The sequence below is a fragment of the Ambystoma mexicanum genome, chromosome 1p (assembly GCF_040938575.1).
Source record: "Ambystoma mexicanum isolate Mex_15411 chromosome 1p, UKY_AmexF1_1, whole genome shotgun sequence".
In the NCBI taxonomy this organism is placed as follows: domain Eukaryota; kingdom Metazoa; phylum Chordata; class Amphibia; order Caudata; family Ambystomatidae; genus Ambystoma; species Ambystoma mexicanum.
The window spans coordinates 755,806,796-755,827,841 of record NC_090921.1 but is presented as its reverse complement, the minus strand read 5'-3'; the positions used below and the strand labels follow the sequence as shown (position 1 = coordinate 755,827,841).

The following is a 21,046-nucleotide window of genomic DNA, read 5'->3' as shown; positions in this document are numbered from 1 at the left end:
AAACTCCATGTTCTCATCATCAGCTAACACTGCCAAACTCATTTTAACACTTGCAGACCACTTGCAAACCCTACTTATCAGCAGACAGTTGGCTAACCTTAGCAAGAGCCCTCCTTCTGTCAAAACTCGACTATTGTAATATCCTCCTGGATGGCACTGCGACTAGCAGCATAAAAAAAATTACAGATCACTCAAAACAATGCCTTACGGGCTGCCCTAAACGTACCAAGAAGAGAACATACCTCCTGAAATTAGACGCAAAGTGTGCTGGCTACCGGTTCAGGACCAAATTAAATATGGTAATCACCCACAAATGCCTTACCAACATATTTTACCAACCTGCTCGATCCAACCGAAACCACCAAGCCCACACGTTCTGCTTCAGCATTCCTCCTGTCTGTTCCGAAAATTCAAGAGAACCAAGGCTGGGGGACGCAGCTTCCCAGTTGTGGCAGCCAAATGCTGGAACGCCCTACTTCTAGACATTAAGAGCCGACCCTTCCCACACCTCATTCCGCAGAAAACCGTGTAGCCCTCTTGGCCTCAATGCTCACAGTATCATCCCTATACAATATGCTTATGTAAATACATCTGCTCTACTTCATGTGTTAGTTACTTATGTGAATAAGATTGCACATATAAATATTACTGATTATTTCTCTACGGGAACAATGTATCTGTAAATATGTTAATGTCTGTAAATATGTTTAATCTGATGCATGCCAAACCTAAATTATCTATTGTTGTGTGGTAACTCCTGTAATGTGTATTACCTGCTCTCCAGCGCCCAGATACCCATGGGTTTGGCGCGCTCTTCAAATGTTAAATAAATAATGTTGATAACAGAGCAGAGGATATGGGTGATGACAATGGGGTGAAAGAATGTGACTTGAAGACCAGATGTTGCAGGGTAATGTGTAAACATAAACCAGGGGCGAGGACAGGACAGAATAACATAGAAACAGGATGGTGGAGGAAGTGCTAAATGAAGGATGGAAGGGTGATGGAAAAATGCGGTTTGGCTGTCCATGTGGGTGGGGAAAGAGGGAAGCGGGGTGATGGAGTAAGGTAGTATGCTAGGAAATGGGTTCTTCATAAGAGAGGGGCTTTGAGGTTGGATTTAAATAATGTGGGAGTTGGAGTAGTAGGGAAGAGGATGAGCATTCCAGAGTAAGGGAGCGTTGCGAGGGAGAGAGTGGAAATGTGAGGGAACGCAGTTGGCTCGAGTAGTGGCAAGGAGGTCAACTGAGGATATTTGTAGGGAGTGAGATGAGCAGGTAGGTAGGGTGGGGAAAGTCCATCAGGCCTCAAAAAAATTGTAAAAATCCTAGGCCTGCCAGTTGAGTAACTGAGTGAGTATATCTACTCAACGAAAGAGACGTACACTCGACTCATGAATTGGATGGCATCATCTTTATTAGTGATGGTTAATTTCAATATCAAAACACACTGTCATTGTCAAGGGCCTAAGAGCAGCAACCTGTCTGATGCTTATATATATATATATATATATATATATATATATATATATATATATATATATATATATATATATATCACAACACAGGAAGAAGTTATCAGAGATTTCTTTCGTATAGTGGCCTACAGCTCACTAAGTTTACCTATTTACCTAAGTTTACCTTAACTGCCCCTCGGTGGTGGTAACTCTCCTTAGTTGGTGCTGGAGTGCCGCCTATCTAAGGAAGGGATAGAGAAGACAATATGCCTTGCCTAGCTCACTACTTTCCTATAAGATTGTGTATAGGCGCTATATAAATAAACTATGTGTTCCAAAGTGCTTTAAGGCAAGGGAACAAAGGGAAAATACAATGACATTCTTACAGGCCATGAACAGTAAGGATGTGAAATTAACTATCCTACTCGGCCTGACGACTTTTCACATAGTGCAAGAGCTAAGACATAGATAAGGAAGGGAGGGGTAGAGTGGGAAGGAAATGGAAACAGACAGGCGACTACCTTACTAGGCCTGACGACCCTTCTGTAGAGCCAAAAAAAACAAAAGGTGAGGGACAGGGGTGCAGAAAGGGTGGGGAGGAACAAAACAAGTGACTATCGTACTAAGCCTGACAACATTTCAGATAGTGCTGAATGGGGAAACAAGTAAGGGGAGGTCCAGGGACAATTCTGATAGAGTAAATTCATAGAAGAAAGTAAGGGAGGAGATAGGGAGAGGAGGAGAGAACAGAGAGTAAGCAGTCAAAAAGAGCTGAGAAGCAAGAGTGGAGAGCGAATACAATTGCAGAATTCGGTAGTAACACATGCTGAAGATGGGAACAGTATGATTCAGGGCCATCATGAGTACAAGATTCAAAGGAAGTCAAGCATGAGAGTTGAGAGGGTGACACACCGTGAATCAATGAAGTCCATAAAAGTCAAATCCAGCTTGGCCACAAGACGGTGATGGTGAAACCAGAATGTATCAGGACAGACTCCTGCAGAAGTAGGCTGGAGAAGGGGAGGGGGAGCAGGGTAGAAGAATCAAGCAAAACGGGCAACACCTGTGTGCAAGAAGGGTGGGGGGCACAAGGGAACATCACAGGGGGACCAGAGGGAGTGGGGATGGCCTGTGGGGACAGAGGGACAGAAGGAGTAAACATATATTGGTGCATGCTCAGCAGCTGTCTGAGCAGGGGTTCGGCCGTGTGTCCAGGTCTAAACCGGAATTGCCCGATCACGTGATTTTTGGTTTATCGCACCGTTCACAGCAGGGAACTCTGCGCTCGTCTGGCTTACGGCGAGAGTCATCGATTGTCTGGGAATCTAGGTCTGGGCTCTAGGTCGATTAGACCAGAACCATCTTCACTGCTACCAAATGTGCTCTAGGACCTTGAAACATTTGTTGTGCTAGATGGAATTACCAATAAAATACTGAGGACATGGTCAAATACTGCTTTAATCTCAAGAAGTAAAGCAGGGCGAATAAACACTCATCAATTTGACCCATGCAAGATTACACTGTCTTATAATTTATTTGTAATTTATATAATGCTAAATGCGTCATCTACAACGCTATGTGGCAAACTTGAAAAACCTATTGAGGGATGGGATTGGATTAGGGGATCATGTTTAATTATAGAAAATGTGCGCGTTAGTCCTTCTTTGGTGGCCTGAGCTATTTCTAATCGGATGGTTTAGGGTACTTGTCATAGCAGGAAATGGGCCAGGGGACTAATACTTTGCTACATTGTATGTAAAAGTGCATGGCAGGCTATTCTAATTGGTTGGGAGCCCAAATCCAACCTTGAACATTTGGCTTGTTAGCAGCACATACATAGGTGGTTGGAGATAAGTCAGCTTTCCCTTGGTTTCCCTATTAAGCCACCCTCTCTCATGGGTAGGCCTCATGCCAGTGTCTTCTGTTTGAAGACTGACCTTGCCAGTGTGCACTGTCTCGGGACATTCGAGGGAGTGTAGGTACACCCCCATCTTAGCTCCAGGCTTAATGAATGGCCCTCGTTTGCGAGCTCTTCGTCATGTGTTACCGTGAGTTTGTCCATATCAACGGTGCTTTTAACATTATTTGATTCAATTTCTGCTGGGTGCAGTTCTCTTCTTTGCCTTTAGAGACTTACTCGCTCTATCCCATATTGACTTTATGCCTTTTTATTTGGCATCAGTTCTTATTCCTCCTAATCTTTGGGAAATATGTCCTTCCGCATGGTCTGCTTGTAGACTCATTTCGTGTCTACGAAGTAGCATCCTTGATTTGAAGCCAATGTACTCCCATGTTTCGCAAGGAAAACAGCTTCTTCATCGTCTTTCCGTATAAAAACTCTGCGCTCGTATTTTGAGGTACTTGGGTTGATTGATGTAAGCTGCCGTATCTAAAAAAAAAAACTTTTGGAATTTTTTACTTTTATTACCTGCTTAAAGTGTAAAATGCAGAACAAACCTGCTGCTTAAAACAAAAAAAAAGGGATTTCCTTCTTCCAAGCTCTCAATTCATTGAGTATCTTGGAGGGGTGTGGGGGTTAGGGGGGGTTGGTTCAGAACAATCGCCCTGAACCTCTAATCAACCGGTTTCAACAGGAATTGCTTCAGTCTAACCGCTTTCTTCAGTACTGTGTCCCAACCCTGTGGTTGGGATCACTTTTTACAAGATGTGACATCATTATTCTTATGGCCAAGGACTCCATCGCTTTTCTTTAAGGAGGTTTTGTTCTCTTTGTATGTTCTTTTATCTTGTGTTACAACCCTGCATCGGGGGGGGGGACACAAAACATGGAATCATCACTGTATCCTGATACCCTTTTTTAAAAACAATCCTGTCGAGCCTTTATTCCTCCATCTGTCATCTTACCCTCAACTGCGATCTTGTTGGTTCTCTGCAGTTGACCTGCTTTCTGCAGTCTTTCTGCAATCAAAAGAACCCATAGGGGTAAGATTCGCTATTCTTTGGATTGCACAGAGTAGTTTGCTTACCGTAGTTTTTCAATTTCAGAGAGTTCTCCGGCGCCGTATAGTTGCGCTTATCTTCCCATTAATGGAGTGCTTCATTTTTCTTTCATTAAGCGATGGGGGTGCATCACGTGATATATCAACGTCAGCGTGACTGCATCACGTGATTTAAGTAACATCCATGCGATTTGCGTGACATCGATAGAATGACGGAATTCAATTTGAATAAAAAAATAACAAAACAAAAATAAAAGAATATTGCAACATTTACCCATGAAGAACCCTTATGTGGTAGATACCTATTATGAAGAGAATGATCAGACACAGACCAACATACCATATAGAGGGTGTTAGGATAGAACAAAACCCAGACCAGACAATTGGAGCTTCTCGAGTGGACGCTCGGACAATACAAGAGCAGGCACATCCTCTAATCTAGCAAGCAATACACGCGGGAGGGGGGTACATTTTTGATAATCAAGACCCAGGGTAGACTGGGAAGTAATCAGGGTTTTCAACAACCCAGAGGACGAGGTAAAAACAGAAGATGGTGGCAAGACAAGTCACAGAGAATTACACGTAGCAGAGGCCAGTGGTGAAATTATTAACTGATACAAACCAACCAAGACAAATGGCGAATGAGAAATCATTTGAATTTATCCAAAATGGAGCTCTCAGAGATGCATTGTAAGGTCCTACAGAAGGGACTCTTTTGTCCCAACCATACAACACGACCCATTTCAAACAAGAATAGAAATCCCACAACTTATGAGAAAAATACATTTGAAACAAATGTTACGAATTTACACAATGTCACTTTCTATCCATTACTGGAAAGCATATCGGCAGAAATGGTAACCTTTTGAAAAAGCGATTCTTAAGAAAGTGGAAGAAATGGAAGCCGAGAATAGCACCCCCCCTTTTTTTAATTATTATTATTATTTTTTTTTTTACAACTTGACCAAAGCTGAAAAGAAGGCACTGCATTAACTACAAAACAATATGGAGATCGCAATAAAATCAGCAGACAAGGGAGGGGCGACGGTTATAATGGACACAGAAGACTATCAGAGAATGGTAAACACAATATTTTTTAAAAAAAAGTTTTTATTAAATTTAATCAAACCACACAACAATACAACCAAATACGCAGTGCAATTTATAACAATGCAATTGTTCAATACTCAATATTAATCACTGCTCCCGCCCTCCCACCCCCCTTCATGAGCTTGTTTGTTCCTCGCGCTCTGTATCTGCCTCACATGGCGGGGTCTCGCTTCCCGTAGATTCTGTACGATCTTGTATTGCTCCAAACGATTCCGCTATTAATGATTTCCATGCCATCAGGGAACCCGTCTCTTCCCCCCCCCCCCCCCCCCCACACCCTACAGTGCTTGCCTCTTGCCATACCATTGTTTCTGCCTCTGCCCATTTCTGTAACTCTTTCCACCACACCTTCACCCGTGGCCTGTGACGTCTTCCATCCCATGGTAATCCTTCGTTTAGCAAGCACATATGCTAAATCTTTCAATTTCCTAACATGTTTAAGTTTTGACGATCTGGGGAACCCTCCCAGCAAGCTGGCCCAAGCTGTATCTATAATTATCGTGACCCCCTTTTCCGCCAGTTTTTGAGCCACTTCTCTCCAGAAACGCTCTATTACTGGGCATGACCAAAACATGTGTGTCATATCAGCTTTTTCTTCGTCATACTTGGGACACGCTTGTCGTCCTGCGTTTTCAAACCTGGATATCTTCTTGGGTGTCATATATGCTCTGTGCGTTATATATAGTTGTATCTGTTTTAGTCTCGCATTTCTCGACACTTTCTTATGGAATCCCAGGGCACGTTCCCACATCCCATCTCTGCGGGTTCCTACCTCCGCTTCCCAATCTAGTCTCAATTGTGTCAAATCCTTCCCGACCTTAGCCATCACCGTCTAGAAATCTCATGCCCCCCCTCTGATACATCATATATTGCCTCTATGATGGCATCTAGTTCTTCTTCCAACACTGTTTCGGGCCATGTTTTCCGAATTCTCTGCATCATTCTATGATATGTGATGTACTGGCCTGTGTGCAATCCCGTTTCCTCACCAAGAGCTTCAAACCCCAAAATGGTCCCCTCCTGCCAGACGTCTCCTAACGTTATCAACCCCAACGATTCCCAGTGGGTCCTGATTATCACCCTTAACTGCATATCTTCCCCAGCCAATGCGACCAGTGGTCTCTGCGGGGAGCACAGGAATGGGTTCTCCATCATCCGGCATGCCCGGCGCCACATCTGCCACCCAACCACCATCATCCCAGGGCGCTCTCCCATTTCGGCCTTGGGCAGCCAGATCATCTCTCTTAGATGAAATGGAGCGCAATCATGTCCAAATCGTTTAAATTCAGGGGTTGCTTCATCTGAGAGCCACTTAGCAACATATTGCAGCTGGCTTGCTACATAATAAACCTCGAAATTGGGCAGTTTTATCCCTCTTTTTTCATAAAAGTTCTGCAGCTTCCATAGCGCCACTCTGTTTCGGGTACCATGCCACAAGAAATCCCTACACATACTATTCAGCTTGGCAAAGAACTTCTTGGGTATCATGTATGGAATATTACTAAAATAATGTAGGAGCCTAGGGAGGACCACCATTTTTAGCATTGCACCCCGTCCCATCATTGCTAGGGGCAACTTCACCCAAAATTGCATACACTTCTCAATTTTCACAATTGCCACCTCTGTGTTGTTCCTATGCTTCTCCTCCACCATGTGGTACACATCTATCCCGAGGTACCGGAAAGAACTCGCCACCCATGGTACTTGTAGCACCAGTAGCCGTTTCTCAGGGATTCAATGGTAAATACAATAATTGATGACATGGTGAACCATAGAAGATTGGGGTGTGACCCAACCGATAGCTAAAGGAATCTAATAAATCCTATAATTGAAGAGGGACTGAGTGAAGGATATATTAGCAAGACAGAAGATTTCCGAGATGTCCAGCATTTTACGCCCTCCCAGAAATTCATAAGGGACTTTCACCACCACTGGGACAACCAATTGGCTCAGGAATTGGGTCTATTCTGGAGCCACTGTCTCAATTTGTAGACTTCTTCATAAGGGTGAAATCATAAAAAATTAAGTTGTTTATATAAAGGAGACGACAGCAGTGCTGAGGCTTTTGGACTAAATGGTTTTGCCACAAAATGAGGTCTCGATAGTTACGTTAGATATAGGGCCTCATTACACGGAAGGCGGTAGCCATGGCGCTATTGGCGCCATCGCTGCCCCCTTACCGCCAGCCATCGGAGGCCGGGTTCCCGGAATAGGGACTTACCGTCCTACTCCGACCTTTGCGGGACCAATAAGTCCCCATTCCGGGAACATTCCCCATTCCCTTTGAGCCCTCATAGGGCTCAATGGGAATGGGGAAGGAGCAATTAACGGTACCGCAATTTGCAGTACCGTTATTTGCACTGAAGTCCCTCAGCGGGTCCTGTCCTTAACGTGTGGTCTGACGTGGGGACGGGACCCGCTGAAGGACCTCGTAGTAGGGCGGTGGGGATTACCGGTGCCAGTAATCCCCTACCGCCTTCCATGTAATGAGGCCCATAGAATCCCTATACTCAAAAATTCCCAAGGAAGAAACGCTGAGGGTAATGGAGAGAGTGCTATCGCTAAAAAACACCTAGACTTGAAGTCCCAGTTACATTCATTATGCAACTGGCGGAAATGGCTCTCACAAGGAACTATTTCATCTTAGAAAACAAATATTATGAATAAACATCTGGCACTGCCATGGGCGTGACATTTGCAACCAGTTTAGCTGATCTATATGCAGTGGATTTGGAGGAAAGAGCCATCTATTGCGGGACCAATCAATTTCTGCAAAATATTATCAGATGGACAACATTTTGGCAGATGGACACTCTACATAAACTATGTGTTAATGATTTTTGATGGCGATGAGGAAACCCTGGAAAATTTCCATGGCTAAATAAACAAAATCCTTTTTTTAAAATTTTAAACCTGAGTAAAGCCAAAAGGAAGTAACCTTCTAAATCTTAAAATTATGAGACATGGTGAACATTTTGAAACCACGGTTCACCACGGTTCACCAAAAAATGGCAGATAGGAACTCGCTCCTGGAATTCAATAGCTTCCACCCGAGTAGCTTAAAAGAGAATTCTATCTTTTGGACAGTTCCTGAGGTATAGGCAGAACTGTACAACAAGAAGGGAATATGATGACCAGGCAAAAAAGCTATCGCAGAGACTAAGAGAAAGGAATTATCCTGAGAGACGTATACGACATGCAAGAAAGAGAGCCCGAAACATACCTAGGGCAATTATGTTTACCCAACATGAGAAAAGATCACAGGAACAGAGTCGAATAACAGCAGTAGTCAGTCAATCACCGGTGGTAAATAAGATAAAACAATAAGTTAAGAAAATTCTGAATGTTCTAAATGGGAACTTAGCTGTCCCCAGTTCGCTTTCAAAAGAAGAAGAAATCTACGACTCATTGGTTAATACATATAGCACTTTACCTTGGCAACAGGGGTCACTAACGAATTGCAATACAACCAATGTGATACATCAGATTGAATCCCTGTGTTTAAAAAAAAAAAAAAAAAAAGATAAATTGGAATGACCACAAGGGATATAAAAGTGACAATATGCAAACACTGCTCAAATATTAGGACAAAACGGATGACGGCACCATTGGTAGAACATTTTGTCAATATGAAACATACTGAAAATTACATAAGGTGCATCATTTTAGAAAAAATTAAGCTATCCAAAAGAGGAGGTGGTATAGTATCCATGCTCCTCTAGAGAGACCAACTCTGGTGAGTTTTTAATACCACTAGAACATTAAAATGTAAGATCTGTAAGGAGCACACATTTTTTCTTATGAAAGAGTAGCAAAGTGCCCTTAGCTATTCTATGCATTCCAATGTTTTTAGCTGCGCTCTGATTCTCGCATTTAGGTGAAACACTGCCCTAGTTAATCTATGCCTTCTAATGTGTTTTAGCTGCGCTGTGATTCTCGCATTGAGCTGCCTGATCCTCACGCAGACCCATCTAGCAACTAGCAGCTAGTAGACACATGCCCACTGCTCCTTACCTCCACAATGTACCTACCAAGTATCTACTCAGCTTTGCTGAGAGTCATCCTCCGCCTTATCCACATAACTAGTCATCTCCGCCCACCCCCTATCCCGACGCACATAGATACCTCCCCCCCCACTCACACTCACCATGTACCCCTCTACGCCATGCAGCCTTTCTGACAGAAACTCCAAACTACGCGCCAGACTACCCAAATTATATGAGCCTAGAGCAAGGGACGCTATTGTGACTAACCCAACCAACAGGTCCCTGCCTTCACCCGTGGTTAGCCCTACCAACAACATCCCAACCCTACCCAGGCTTGGCCAAATCAATACTACAACTAAGGATAAGGCACACACATTAACCACCACACCTACTGTTAGTAAAACTACCACCTTGCCTATAAGAGGCGCATTAATCAATACGAGATCTGTAGTAGCACATGCTACAGATATAGCAGACCTCATCCTAACAGAAGCACTAGACTTTATTGCCATCACTGAGTCCTGGCTTCATGCAGCCGGTGCCCCAGCTCTCTCGCTAGCCATCCCCGAGGATTTTACCATCCTCCGAGCGGACAGAACAGAATCTAGAGGCGGAGGCCTCACCATAATCGCCAAAACTCACCTCCACTTTAAACTAGACACCACTAACCATAAACCATTGTGTGAATCTGTCACAGCTAAGCTCCCCACCGCCAACTCCCAAACCATTACCCTCCACCTACTTTACAGACCTCCAGGACCTCTAGGCTCCTTCGAGGAAGACCTTAACTCTATACTCTCCAACAACTTAAAAAATACCTCCCAGAGCCTTCTCCTCAGAGATTTTAACCTTGGCTTCAATGACCCCAAAGACTCCCAAGCAACCAGCATCAACAATACCTTGCTAGAATTAGGCTTCACCCAAAGAGTGTCCACCCCCACACACAACAAAGGGAGAACCCTTGACTGGATAGTAGACCATAACTGCATGGCCTCCATTACTGCCATCACCCTACAACCATGGTCTGACCACCACCTCCTGACTTTTTAGCTTGAAGCCTCAAGCCCCATCACTAAAACCCACTAGCTATAGCTATCCCGACGAGAAGCAAGAAAAACATAACTGCGGATAAACTCATCCCCTCATTCTTCCAACCTTAAACCATCTCCCAGCCAACTCCAACCCCCACCATCTTGTCGAAAGTTACAACAATAGTATGCGGTCAGCCTTAAACGCAATTGCACCACTAAAACTGAGAAAATGTAAGCCGGCAAAACGCCTGAACACATGGTTCACTGCCCACTTAAAAGATCTCAGATTAGAGAAACGCAAATAGGAACAAATATGGAGACAATCCCCCACAGACATCAACAAGCTGATCCTTAACAAAATAGTTTCCACTTACAAAAAAGAAATTTTCCTGGCCAAACAAGAATCGTACAACCAGAGAATCCTTCAAGCCAAGTCCAGCACTAAAGAACTGTTTACCATCTTAAAAGAGCTGGAATCACCTATCACCGCTCCAGACACTTGTATAAAAGATAAACAATGGTGCACCAGTGTCCAAAATGCCCTCTCCAATAAAGTCGCAGGCCTTCAAATCAAAATTAACAACAAAAAAGAGGTACCAACCAACTCCTCTAACACCCCCCTGCGCCCTACTCATCAGCACCCCTCCCCCAGCCCACTCGCCCGCTTTAGCTTTTCCAAAGTCTCCACGCTAGAAGTGGAAAAAATCATACTTGGCCTCAAACCATCGAATTGCCAAGGTGACCTCTGCCCACCTCAAAGATGCAGCAAGAGAACCCTCACCATTCATTACCAAACTAATCAGCACCTCTTTCCCTTCAGGTACTGCCCCCAATAACCTCAAAGAATCCTGGGTCCTCCCCCCTACAAAAAAACCCTCCCTGGACCCCTCTGCACCCACGAACTACAGACCATCACCACCGTCCCCTTCCTGCTTAAAATCCTAGACAAGACAGCCTATCAACAAATACAAAAATACTTCGAACAAAACCATCTCCTAGGTATCTGGCAATCAGGCTTCAGACCCCAACACAGGACAGAAACTGCTCTCATTGATCTCAAGGCTCAAATTGACACGCTGAGAGATAATGGGGAAAACTGCCTTACTGCTTCTCCTAGACCTCTCGGCAGCATTTGATCTTGTTGATCACAAAATCCTATGCAACCACTTAGACTCGGCTGCCCACTTCTCCCAAGAAGCCATCGGCTGGACTCAGTCATTCTTGAGTAACCGATCCATGCATGTCTTTTCCACTTCGGCTTCTGCTGACCCTATCCCCATCACATGTGGGGTCCCTCAGGGTTCTTGCGTCTCCCCCACACTGTACAACGTGTTCACTAAGCCCCTATTTGACGATCTCGATGATCTGGGTGTCACCTACACTAACTATGCCGATGATACCCAGATCCTCATCCCGCTGACGGGAGATTACAACACAGATTTGGCCTTGGTGAACAAGGTGTACCTCATCATCCAGGCATGGATGGCTTCCCATAGTCTATGCCTGAATGGTGACAAAACGGAACTCATCATCCTAGGATCCTCCAACAACCTAAACAAATTGGACCATAATTATTCCAGCTTCATCATAGATGGCAACTCTATCAAGGTAGCCAGGGAAGTGAAAACCCTTGGTATTTACCTTGACTCCACCCTCTCCTTCCACAACAGGTCAGCTCTATGGCCTCCACTACTGCTTACACATGCAAGCTCATAAGATCAGCCAAACCCTTCCTATCTACCCAGAGCTGCATTACTCTACCCAGAGCCCTTGTATTATCCAAACTGGACTACTGCAACTACTCTCTATGTAGTTGCCAATAAACAGGTTATCAATAAAATCCAGATCCTACAAAATAATGCTCTCAGAGCAGCGTTCAGCTTCCCCAAGAGAGAACACATTTCAAATATCAGGAGAACCCACAACTGGCTCACCACCAATGACAAAATCCTTCTCAAGGTAGCCTCCCTAAAACACAAATGCCTCAACAATGCAACCGCCCGCTACCTAGCCAACAGAATAACTAGATACACGGCCAACAGACACACTAGAAATAGCAATGCAAACCTGCTCTCCGCTCCTAGATTCAAGCGAACAAAAATGGGAGGCAACAGCTTCCAGGTGCAAGCTGCCCAACACTGGAACTCCCTACCACCTTCCATAAGAGCACCGCAAACCTACCTCCACTTTAGACACAACTACATTCAGTGGTTAAAGAACAAAGACCAATAACTGACACATCTACGGTTAATATTGTAAAAATGTATAAACTGTAACTATATTTCAATGTTCCCTTCCCAACTGTATTAACTAACCTATGTACACTTTGTAAACTAATGTACAGCATTGTAACTAAGCTGAGAATATCCTTGTCATGCCTGCGCCCTCATACCTTCTGGTCCGGTGCGCCATTAAATGAATAAACAAAGTTTTAGCCAGGGCCATGCCTTTTTTTTTCTTTTTTTTTTTTCTTTTTACTTTCTCCCTCAATTTAATCTTCTGTTTTTACTGCACTCAGTTTTTGTTACATTTGCTTCCTCTTATAAAAGACAGCACCCCTGTGTCAAAATAACTGAAGCAAAGTTACCCTGTTACACAGTATTTTTCATTCTTTCTAAAAGTACACTTCAAATACCCAGAACAGATTTTTGTAATCTCGCATTGCTTCGTATTCTTGCATTTGTGTTCTTACCTTTTTAGAAAGGTAATTTTTCTGTAAGTATTTATACAATTGTTGGGTTTCTTTATTATGATGTGTACTTTGAGCTCTCTAAACAGCCCACATATTTCTATCAACTAGAGCTGGCAAAATGAGGTCAAGTGGCAAAGTTGCAGACTGTTCTAAAATCCTGCTCCTCTTAACTTGTGTGATCCCGGACACATCAGGTTATTCCACTGCCTTCTCTGCCAAAATGAGAAATTCCCACAAGTGATTCAGTTCGCACTGCATGTGTGCCATTTTTAAATCTTGCTTGAGTAGCAAAGTTATGTAATTCCGTCTGATGCCATTGCCTTTTATGCCAGGTTGATAACATAGGAGCTCTGTGTATCTTTTGCTGTGCAGGGCTTCTTAAATCCTAGAACTTGCCTGATTAAAGGGAAATTGGGTCAGCAATGTTAATCCTCTTTGAAACGCTTGCACATATTTATTGCACTACTCTTGAAGGATGTTGAAGCACTGTTCTGTGGGCAAGGGGCGCAATGTGGATGCTTCATGGAGCAAGTCACAGACAACAGATTCAGTGTTGTAGACAAAATGCTTTTATTAACTTAAATGTCAGGATGGTGTAAGGCCTAACTTGCCTTATGCTAAGGGGAGATTTCCATGCCTAGAGAAACTAAAGATAGTCTGAGTCAGTAAGTTCAATATGCCTGTCTGTATCCAAAACCTATACTTGCTCTCACAAGCTAAACGATGTGTAGGGATGGTGGCACCAAAAGAAAGTGTTCCAATTTAAAGTTCTGAGCTTCTTCCAGCTCTTGGCTTGCATTTCAGCCCCTTACCCAAGTTCAAAGCATGTCCCCTAGGCCTCAGGGATCCTGTCACCAAGTTCAACATAGTCAGTTCTCTTGACTTTCAATAAGTGTTCCAAATCAACTTTGCAACCTTTGAGGCTTTTCAACGGTTCACTTTGCTTGTTCCTTTCAATACTAGATAGGCACAACAGTTTCAGTAACTTAACTTTCCTTGAAACACTCCAAATAGAGGTCACTCGGTCTAGGCGCAGTTGTCGGACAACACAGTCCACCCACTACAGGTCATGCAACCGATAACCCTTGGCACTTTGTTATATTCGCTTGTTCTCGTTTTCCTTGCCAAAACAGACTCCCTCTTTGAACCTGTGTCATTTGTCCACTTGCAGTTCTTTTTATCCTTGGCAGCTTCTTGCCTCTGCCACAACGTGACATTCACATCATTCACTTCGTGGTGCGATTGCCTTGTTTTGCTATTTGGCATTTATATAGCGCTCTATATATCATTGGTAGGACCTCAAAGTGCTTGTAGGTTGAATGCCCTCGGGGACCGCATTCCATGTCAGTTGAGAGAGTAAGGTGTCATAGGGTGCACCGATTATGTGCGCAGCCGATGCGATTGTTTGATGGTGGCTGCATCCTAGCATTGGGTGTGGTGGTATTTGATATCAGTTGACTGTGTGCAGGGTGAGGGATGGACACCAAGACTGGGTTCTGGCTGCATTAGGCCTGTGTAGTATGCATATGTGTGCAGCTAGGCCGATTATAGAGGGGTGTAGGTGCGTTTTATCAGAATGTTGAGGTGTTCATGAAGTATTGTTCGTATGTGAGCAGCTAGGCCGAATTGATCAAGTGGTGTAGCTGCACTCTAATTGTGTGTTGGTGTAGAGTAGAGAGTGAGCATAGTGATAGGAGCGGTCAGTGTATGAGTGGCGTATTTGATTAATCGAGCTCGCTATTCCAGACTTTAAGTGGGCGTTTGCGAGTGCTGCGTTCAGAGTGAACTTATCCGTGACTAAATAGGTGTATTCAGTGTCGCCATTGCTCAGGGTCACCACTTTACTTTCATACTTAACGATAGTGCTCATCATTTGTCTTTTCACTTGTTTCCTCAGCCCTTGTTACTGACTTTAATTTGGTTCATACTTTCATATTCATCATTGCCTTTTTACTTCCCTTCTCTGTATTCGAAAATGCACCTTGATTTTCCTTTCACTCATGCAGTGCTATTATGTAGTTTTCATAACTTTTCCTTAGTTTGCTACTCAATAATGGCTGAAACACTTTGAAGCTTGCTTGGCATTCACAAAAACTTTGCTTCGGTCTCCCGGCCCTCTTATCATGTGCTTTCACCTGATTGGCATATCTTTGTGCCCAAGCCCAGCCCCTGGAGCACCCCGGCGTGACTATTCCCTTTCCATCACTCAATGGTCTCTGGGTGGTTTCGGCTTTCTCCTCTGCGGTTTCTCGCTCCCTCTTCACTCGCCGGTAGATCTGATGAGCAGCACCTGTTGCTTCCGAACCTTCCCGCTGCTTTTGGCGGCTCCCTGGAGTATTCAGTGCCCCCCCCGCTCCAGCGGGGTTCCCACGGCATGGATTCTGCAGGGCTCCCGACCTTCTCACAGCCTGCTCAGTCTGAAGTCTCCTTCTTGCTCCCCCGCAGCACACAAGGGCATTTCCACCTGTGCTTCTCTAACTTGCTCCGTACCCGGTTGCCATGTCCCTTGCCCCAGGCTGCTCTCACTCCAGGTAAACCACCCTTTGCCATTAGCTGGTTTCCTTTTTTTTTTTTTTTATATACACCCGTAGCCTTTCAACTCACTGTAGGTGTAAGTCCTTTGCCTGACCCCAATTAGTGGGACATACCTGACCATGGTAGTCGTGTTTTACTGTCCTTCTTCGTCTTAGTACCAGAGTGGTTCGCACCAAAAGGAGTGTGCATTACCCATAGTTGCCTCTTCTTTGTCCCAATTCCAAAGGCATTGGACTGTGTGTGTGAAATAGGGGCGGACTGAACATAACCTAAAATGGTAGGGGGTGCACTCTGCCATTTTCCTATGTTAACAAGAGATGGAGGAGATGGTGGATGTAGGTCTAACCTGCTCGCATGAGGGGTGTCTTCCTGACCACCCCTTTATCTTGATGACATATCTGAGGGTCATTTTTTTTTATGGAAGAAAAAGATGGGGTTTGGCAGTTTTTTACAAAGATTTCTGGGACCGAAGGTCTTTTGTAAAAAGGAAATTGGAAATACTGTGTCATGTCTGAAGACATTGTCTTCCCCACTCTCCAAGGACCCTCCACCCAGGTGATCCTCCCTTTCATATCCACCGCCAGGGTCGGGATCCAAAAGGGATCGCCTTTCCCTGGCACCTGAGAAGATCCAAGGGGAGTAGATGGAAGGATTACTCCAGGCTCCACACAGCAATTAGCACCTCCCACTCATTAAGTTTTAGTCTAACACTTTAACCTTCACATTTTGGGAGAGGGGCTAACTTCCGAGACTGTCTGAGGGGAGGCAAGGGGGGCAGGCGTTCACAGCAAGGCATCTTTGTGGGAACTAGGGTCAAGTAATTAGCAAATTGGGTGCACTTCAATGCACATCGGGCCACTGACACTGCTTCGAAACATTGTTGGACAGTAGGACCAAATGCATATTTCTATTGGTAGTTGCCATCACGGTAATGCTGTGGTTGTGAAGAACCAAAGGATTTGCCCAGGATTACGCATTTAGTTAAGCAGTGAAGCCGTGACTTGTACTCAGCAATTTAGGCACCTTACCCCACATCTTCCAAACTCTACTTCGAACAAATGTTTTTGGTTGTATCGTAATAATATGGTTTTATAGAGTTTACTTGTAAAGACCCCAAAGAATCCTTACAATATGTAAAGCCTCATATAAACATTTTAAGCAAAACAAAATCATCTTTGTAGCTCATTGTCCCTAGCTGAATAGAGGACTACACGGCCCAGAATGCAAATCCCACTTTTGTTTTCATCTTCAACCAAGACCTCATGGGTATAAACTCCAATTTTAAAAAGTATCTTTATTTGAGAGTAACTTGCTTTCTGAGGGCTTTCCTGACCAAATGTGGTTTTATGGTATCCAACTTTAAAATGTGTGAGACTCTTCAGCTGAGGCTCCAATGCTAAATGCTTCCATAACTCTCCACTTCACATCTGACACTAGACATTTAAGGACTGTCAATCACCTCTGCATACTGTGACAAATTTTTGGGATTCTGTCATTTATCACCAGGGAGTGGGTGCTTTCCTTCTGAGGCTAGGGAGGTGAGCCTGCTCCGCAATATTCTCCTGAGGGGTAGAGGCAAGCTGGATCTCACCGGGACAGTCTTCGCAATGGGGACAAGGACTCCTGTTCCGAGGAGGAAAACCTGCTGGAAGAACACAGAAGGAATCGCTGTATACTTGCTACAGTGGAACTTCACATGAGGAAAAATACCTCTGTTACCGTGACAAAGAAAACCAATGGAATAATAATGAATGTCAGTCCAACACAAAAATGCTATAGCGTTACGCAGGGGGAGCCCCAGCGGAGCGTCTTAAGAATTGCAGGCGGAGACTCCAGAAGAAGAGAAACCCAGGAAGTTCAAAGCTGCGCTGGCAGCAGAGAGACGAGAATCTGCAAAGGTGTGGGTTCCCATTCATGGAGGAAACCTGTATGCAGGGGTGCCCGAGTTGCACTGGGAAACCAAAACCCCGAGAGTGGAGCAAGCTAATGCAGGTCTCTGGAAAGAGGAATCCAGACTTGGAGCGAGAGGCGAAGAAACAGGGTTAACACTTTCCCGCATGCGAAGGAGCACGCAAACCAACAATGCAGAGGGTGTCTGAGAGAGGAAGCGACAACAGATGTTGGCGTCCTGACCCAATGAGAAGAACCAAAGCAGCGACCTACTGACCCATCATGAAGGTAATGGGAAGAGCGGGAGACCCGCGGATGGTAGTGAGAATAATAAACTCGGTACTCCAGCACATCCAAGAAGCCAGAAGAGCGAGAATTCATACTGGGGCAATCCTGCTCATGCCATTTAGACACAAAATAATGAGTGAAATGTTAGAGGAATGGTAACTCCAAGAAGAGTACAAGTACTTATAATATTCAAGATACAAGTTGGTTGTTGGACCAAGAGAGAGTGTCAAGGTTGTGCGGGAAGCCAAGAGAGAAAATATCTCCAGGAAACCCAATGTATTTAAATAGGACTATGAATAATCAAGAGCAGAGAAGCCAAGATGAGTGGAAACCCCTAACAGAAGTAAAAGAACAGATTCAAATGATAGCTCAGTTCTTGGCTATTTCAAGATTCGATACTGAAGAAAGCAGCCCAGGAGAAGCGAGTCGTTTTGTTATTGGTGGTAGGGCTTGAATAGCTAAGATTTGGACAGATTATTTTGGACTTCACTACTGACAGATGAGCACCAGAGTTAGTTGTGTTAAGTAGGGAACCCCATGGATCTGGGAAAGTAAGGCATTTTCTTATTATTGGAATAAACGCCAATATAAAATGGAAACCTTTAGTCTGTCTCCTTCTGACCCTTCACAATACAAAACGCCCAGATGAATGCTGTTAAACAAATAAATGTTTTTACAAAAGTATGTGCCAACGCAGACCCAGGTACAGTTTTTGTGTATGTCTTGACCTGACAGCTCTGTAGCTGAGTGCGGACAAGTCCACATACACCAAAAGTTCGGGAAAGGAACCACATCAGGGTTCCCATTTGCCCAATGGCCATTGTACGCCTGCTGTGTGCCTCATACAACAGTTAACTTGCTATCAAGAATATAAATGAGCCTGAAGGTTTGCTATGGAGAGGGACTCCAAGCAGGTAATCAGACCCCTCAGTTCTCCAAGCCCTTTGAATGCTCCGGGAACTCCCCCTGCACAACCGGTTAACAATGGGGCGGTCAGCCCTCCATGAATCTGTGACATGATCCTTCTCTGGGGTTCGAAATTGAGATCCGATGAGCAAGAGCTAAAACCAGCTGCTGGTTGTCGGGCATCACCCTGTAGGCGGGAGCTCCGCACGGAACCAGGAGCTACTGGAGATGCTTATGTTAACTTTGTGTTCATTTTTGAATGAACCATTGTGTTTAAATGTGTATTAGATGTGTTGATTCTTCTTTATTAACATTCTCAAATACTCAAGTTAATGTCACGTGTACATTTTTAGAGGGCGCCAGTCAGCCCTAGCAGCCAAAAGTAGCTGCTGGTAGCTGTTGGTTTCAAACCAACCAGGCTCTACTATGGTATTTTGTTATAGTGTTGTAGAAGAGAGACCGGGTGTAAATTGGTAGGATAGTTAGAATCAAAACCAGGTCCCTTAAGGAGAGGGAAGACAGTAGCTGAAGTATAGGATGAGGGAAAAGTAACACCATCAAGAGTAGTCGTAGAGGGAAGTATGATGTGGAGCAACACTGGGAGCTATGTGCTTCACAATGCGCAGGGACATTCAGTCCACAGGCAAGGTTAGCCATGAGGAGTAGGGCAAGAATCTCATCAGGGTTGGTGGGGGCAGTGGGAGGAGAGGCTAGGAGTGGTGGAGGAAAGTGATCAGGAGGAGGGGATGGGGAAGGTAAGAAGTGAGGGCACTATGAATGGTAGCCATTTTCGAAGCAAAGTAGAGAACAAGATCATTTGCAGAAAGTGTGGATGAGGTGGAAGAATTGAGTTGAGGCACTTTTGGAGGTGCCTGGGTTGGGAGAATTGAGACGAAATGAGGGAGATAGAAATCACGTTGGGCAGAGTCAATAACAGAAGAATAGTTTTGAAGAGCAGTGAGGTAGAGTTGGAGACCTGAGGCGTGTCATGACCTTTAGCAAGTGTGTAGTTTTTTCCTGCATTGTTGTTTTTCAGGGTGTGGATATGTGGTGTAATACAGGTTGTGGAGGGGAGGACTTAGCAGTAAATGTGGAAAGAGAGTAGCAAGAGAAGGGAACATAGAGCAGTATTCAAGTTGGTGGAAGGGGGGACAGAAAGGGGGGTGGGGAAACGCACACTTGCAATGTAAACCTGATGGTAAATGTTGACTGCTTAGGTTTAGGAGCCTTTTCTTTGAGCCCAGCACTGTCCAGAATGAGTAGAATCCCATTGTTCCAGTATCCTTTGTCCCTGATTGTGTTCCCTCAGGATTCCTGCAGATCACATATGACCTTTTTTTTCAGAGCACAGTCATCGTGGAAAGATGGTGGCAGGTCTCATTGGCTCCTGAAGGAAAGGAACCCTACCTGCACCCAAGGCGGCACCGCATTTACCGGATGGTGGAGGACACTAAGCATCGTCCCGCAGAGAATATGGAGCTGATCCTGACCCAGAATGTGAAGAGTGAGTCCATTTTGACTCTTTGAAAATGTATCCACTTGTGTCCTAGAGATCTGAATGATAGATGGGCAAAGGTCTATGTACCCTAACTTCTACCTACTCTTTGAAAATAGCCATCCTATTGATCCCAAGCCCAGTGGACCCCTTACAAGAGGTGGCTTACCCACTAAACCTAGGGACAATGATCCAAGACATTAGCATGATTAAGACTTTGGATCCCAACCTAAAGGCTAGGGGAAGACGAGGAAGTTGCAGAACTCTTATCCTTGATGAGCATAGATCTAGCAAGGCCAGTGCATTCTTTGTGGTGGGCTAAGGGAAGTCAAGGAAGTTGCAGAACTCTTATCCTTTATGAAAGGGATCTAGCAAGGCCAGTGCATTCTTTGTGGTGGGGACTCATGATCTAGACATCTTGAGTGTATACTTCAGACCTTCTCTAAAGACCGTCCTAAAGCAACTGGAGCCCCCCCCCCTCCTCCAGCCCCCTGCAAAAGACAAACCTGGGTCTTCATTCAGAGAACTTATTGAGACCTTAAAGAGCCTTGACTTCCCAGTTCTGCTCACCCTCTTCCCCACCCTCCTGCCCCCCCCCCCCCGCCAAACTTGTGTCCACTCCTCCTGGGGGAACCAAAGAACGTTCCCTATGAATTCTCGCGTGAATGAAGAAAATTAGCATGACAAGGTTCTATCC

General features: G+C 44.6%; 1 protein-coding gene across 2 annotated transcripts in view; it reads left to right on the top strand.

Annotated features, from left to right (window-relative positions):
- MRPL9 (mitochondrial ribosomal protein L9) overlaps window positions 1-21,046 on the top strand; it is a 201,053-nt gene that overhangs the window by 6,016 nt on the left and 173,991 nt on the right. For both annotated transcript variants that reach the window (XM_069650719.1, XM_069650727.1), the window contains exon 2: window positions 20,199-20,358. In XM_069650719.1, the coding sequence (XP_069506820.1) occupies window positions 20,199-20,358 (160 nt within the window). The remainder of the gene's footprint in view (window positions 1-20,198; window positions 20,359-21,046) is intronic.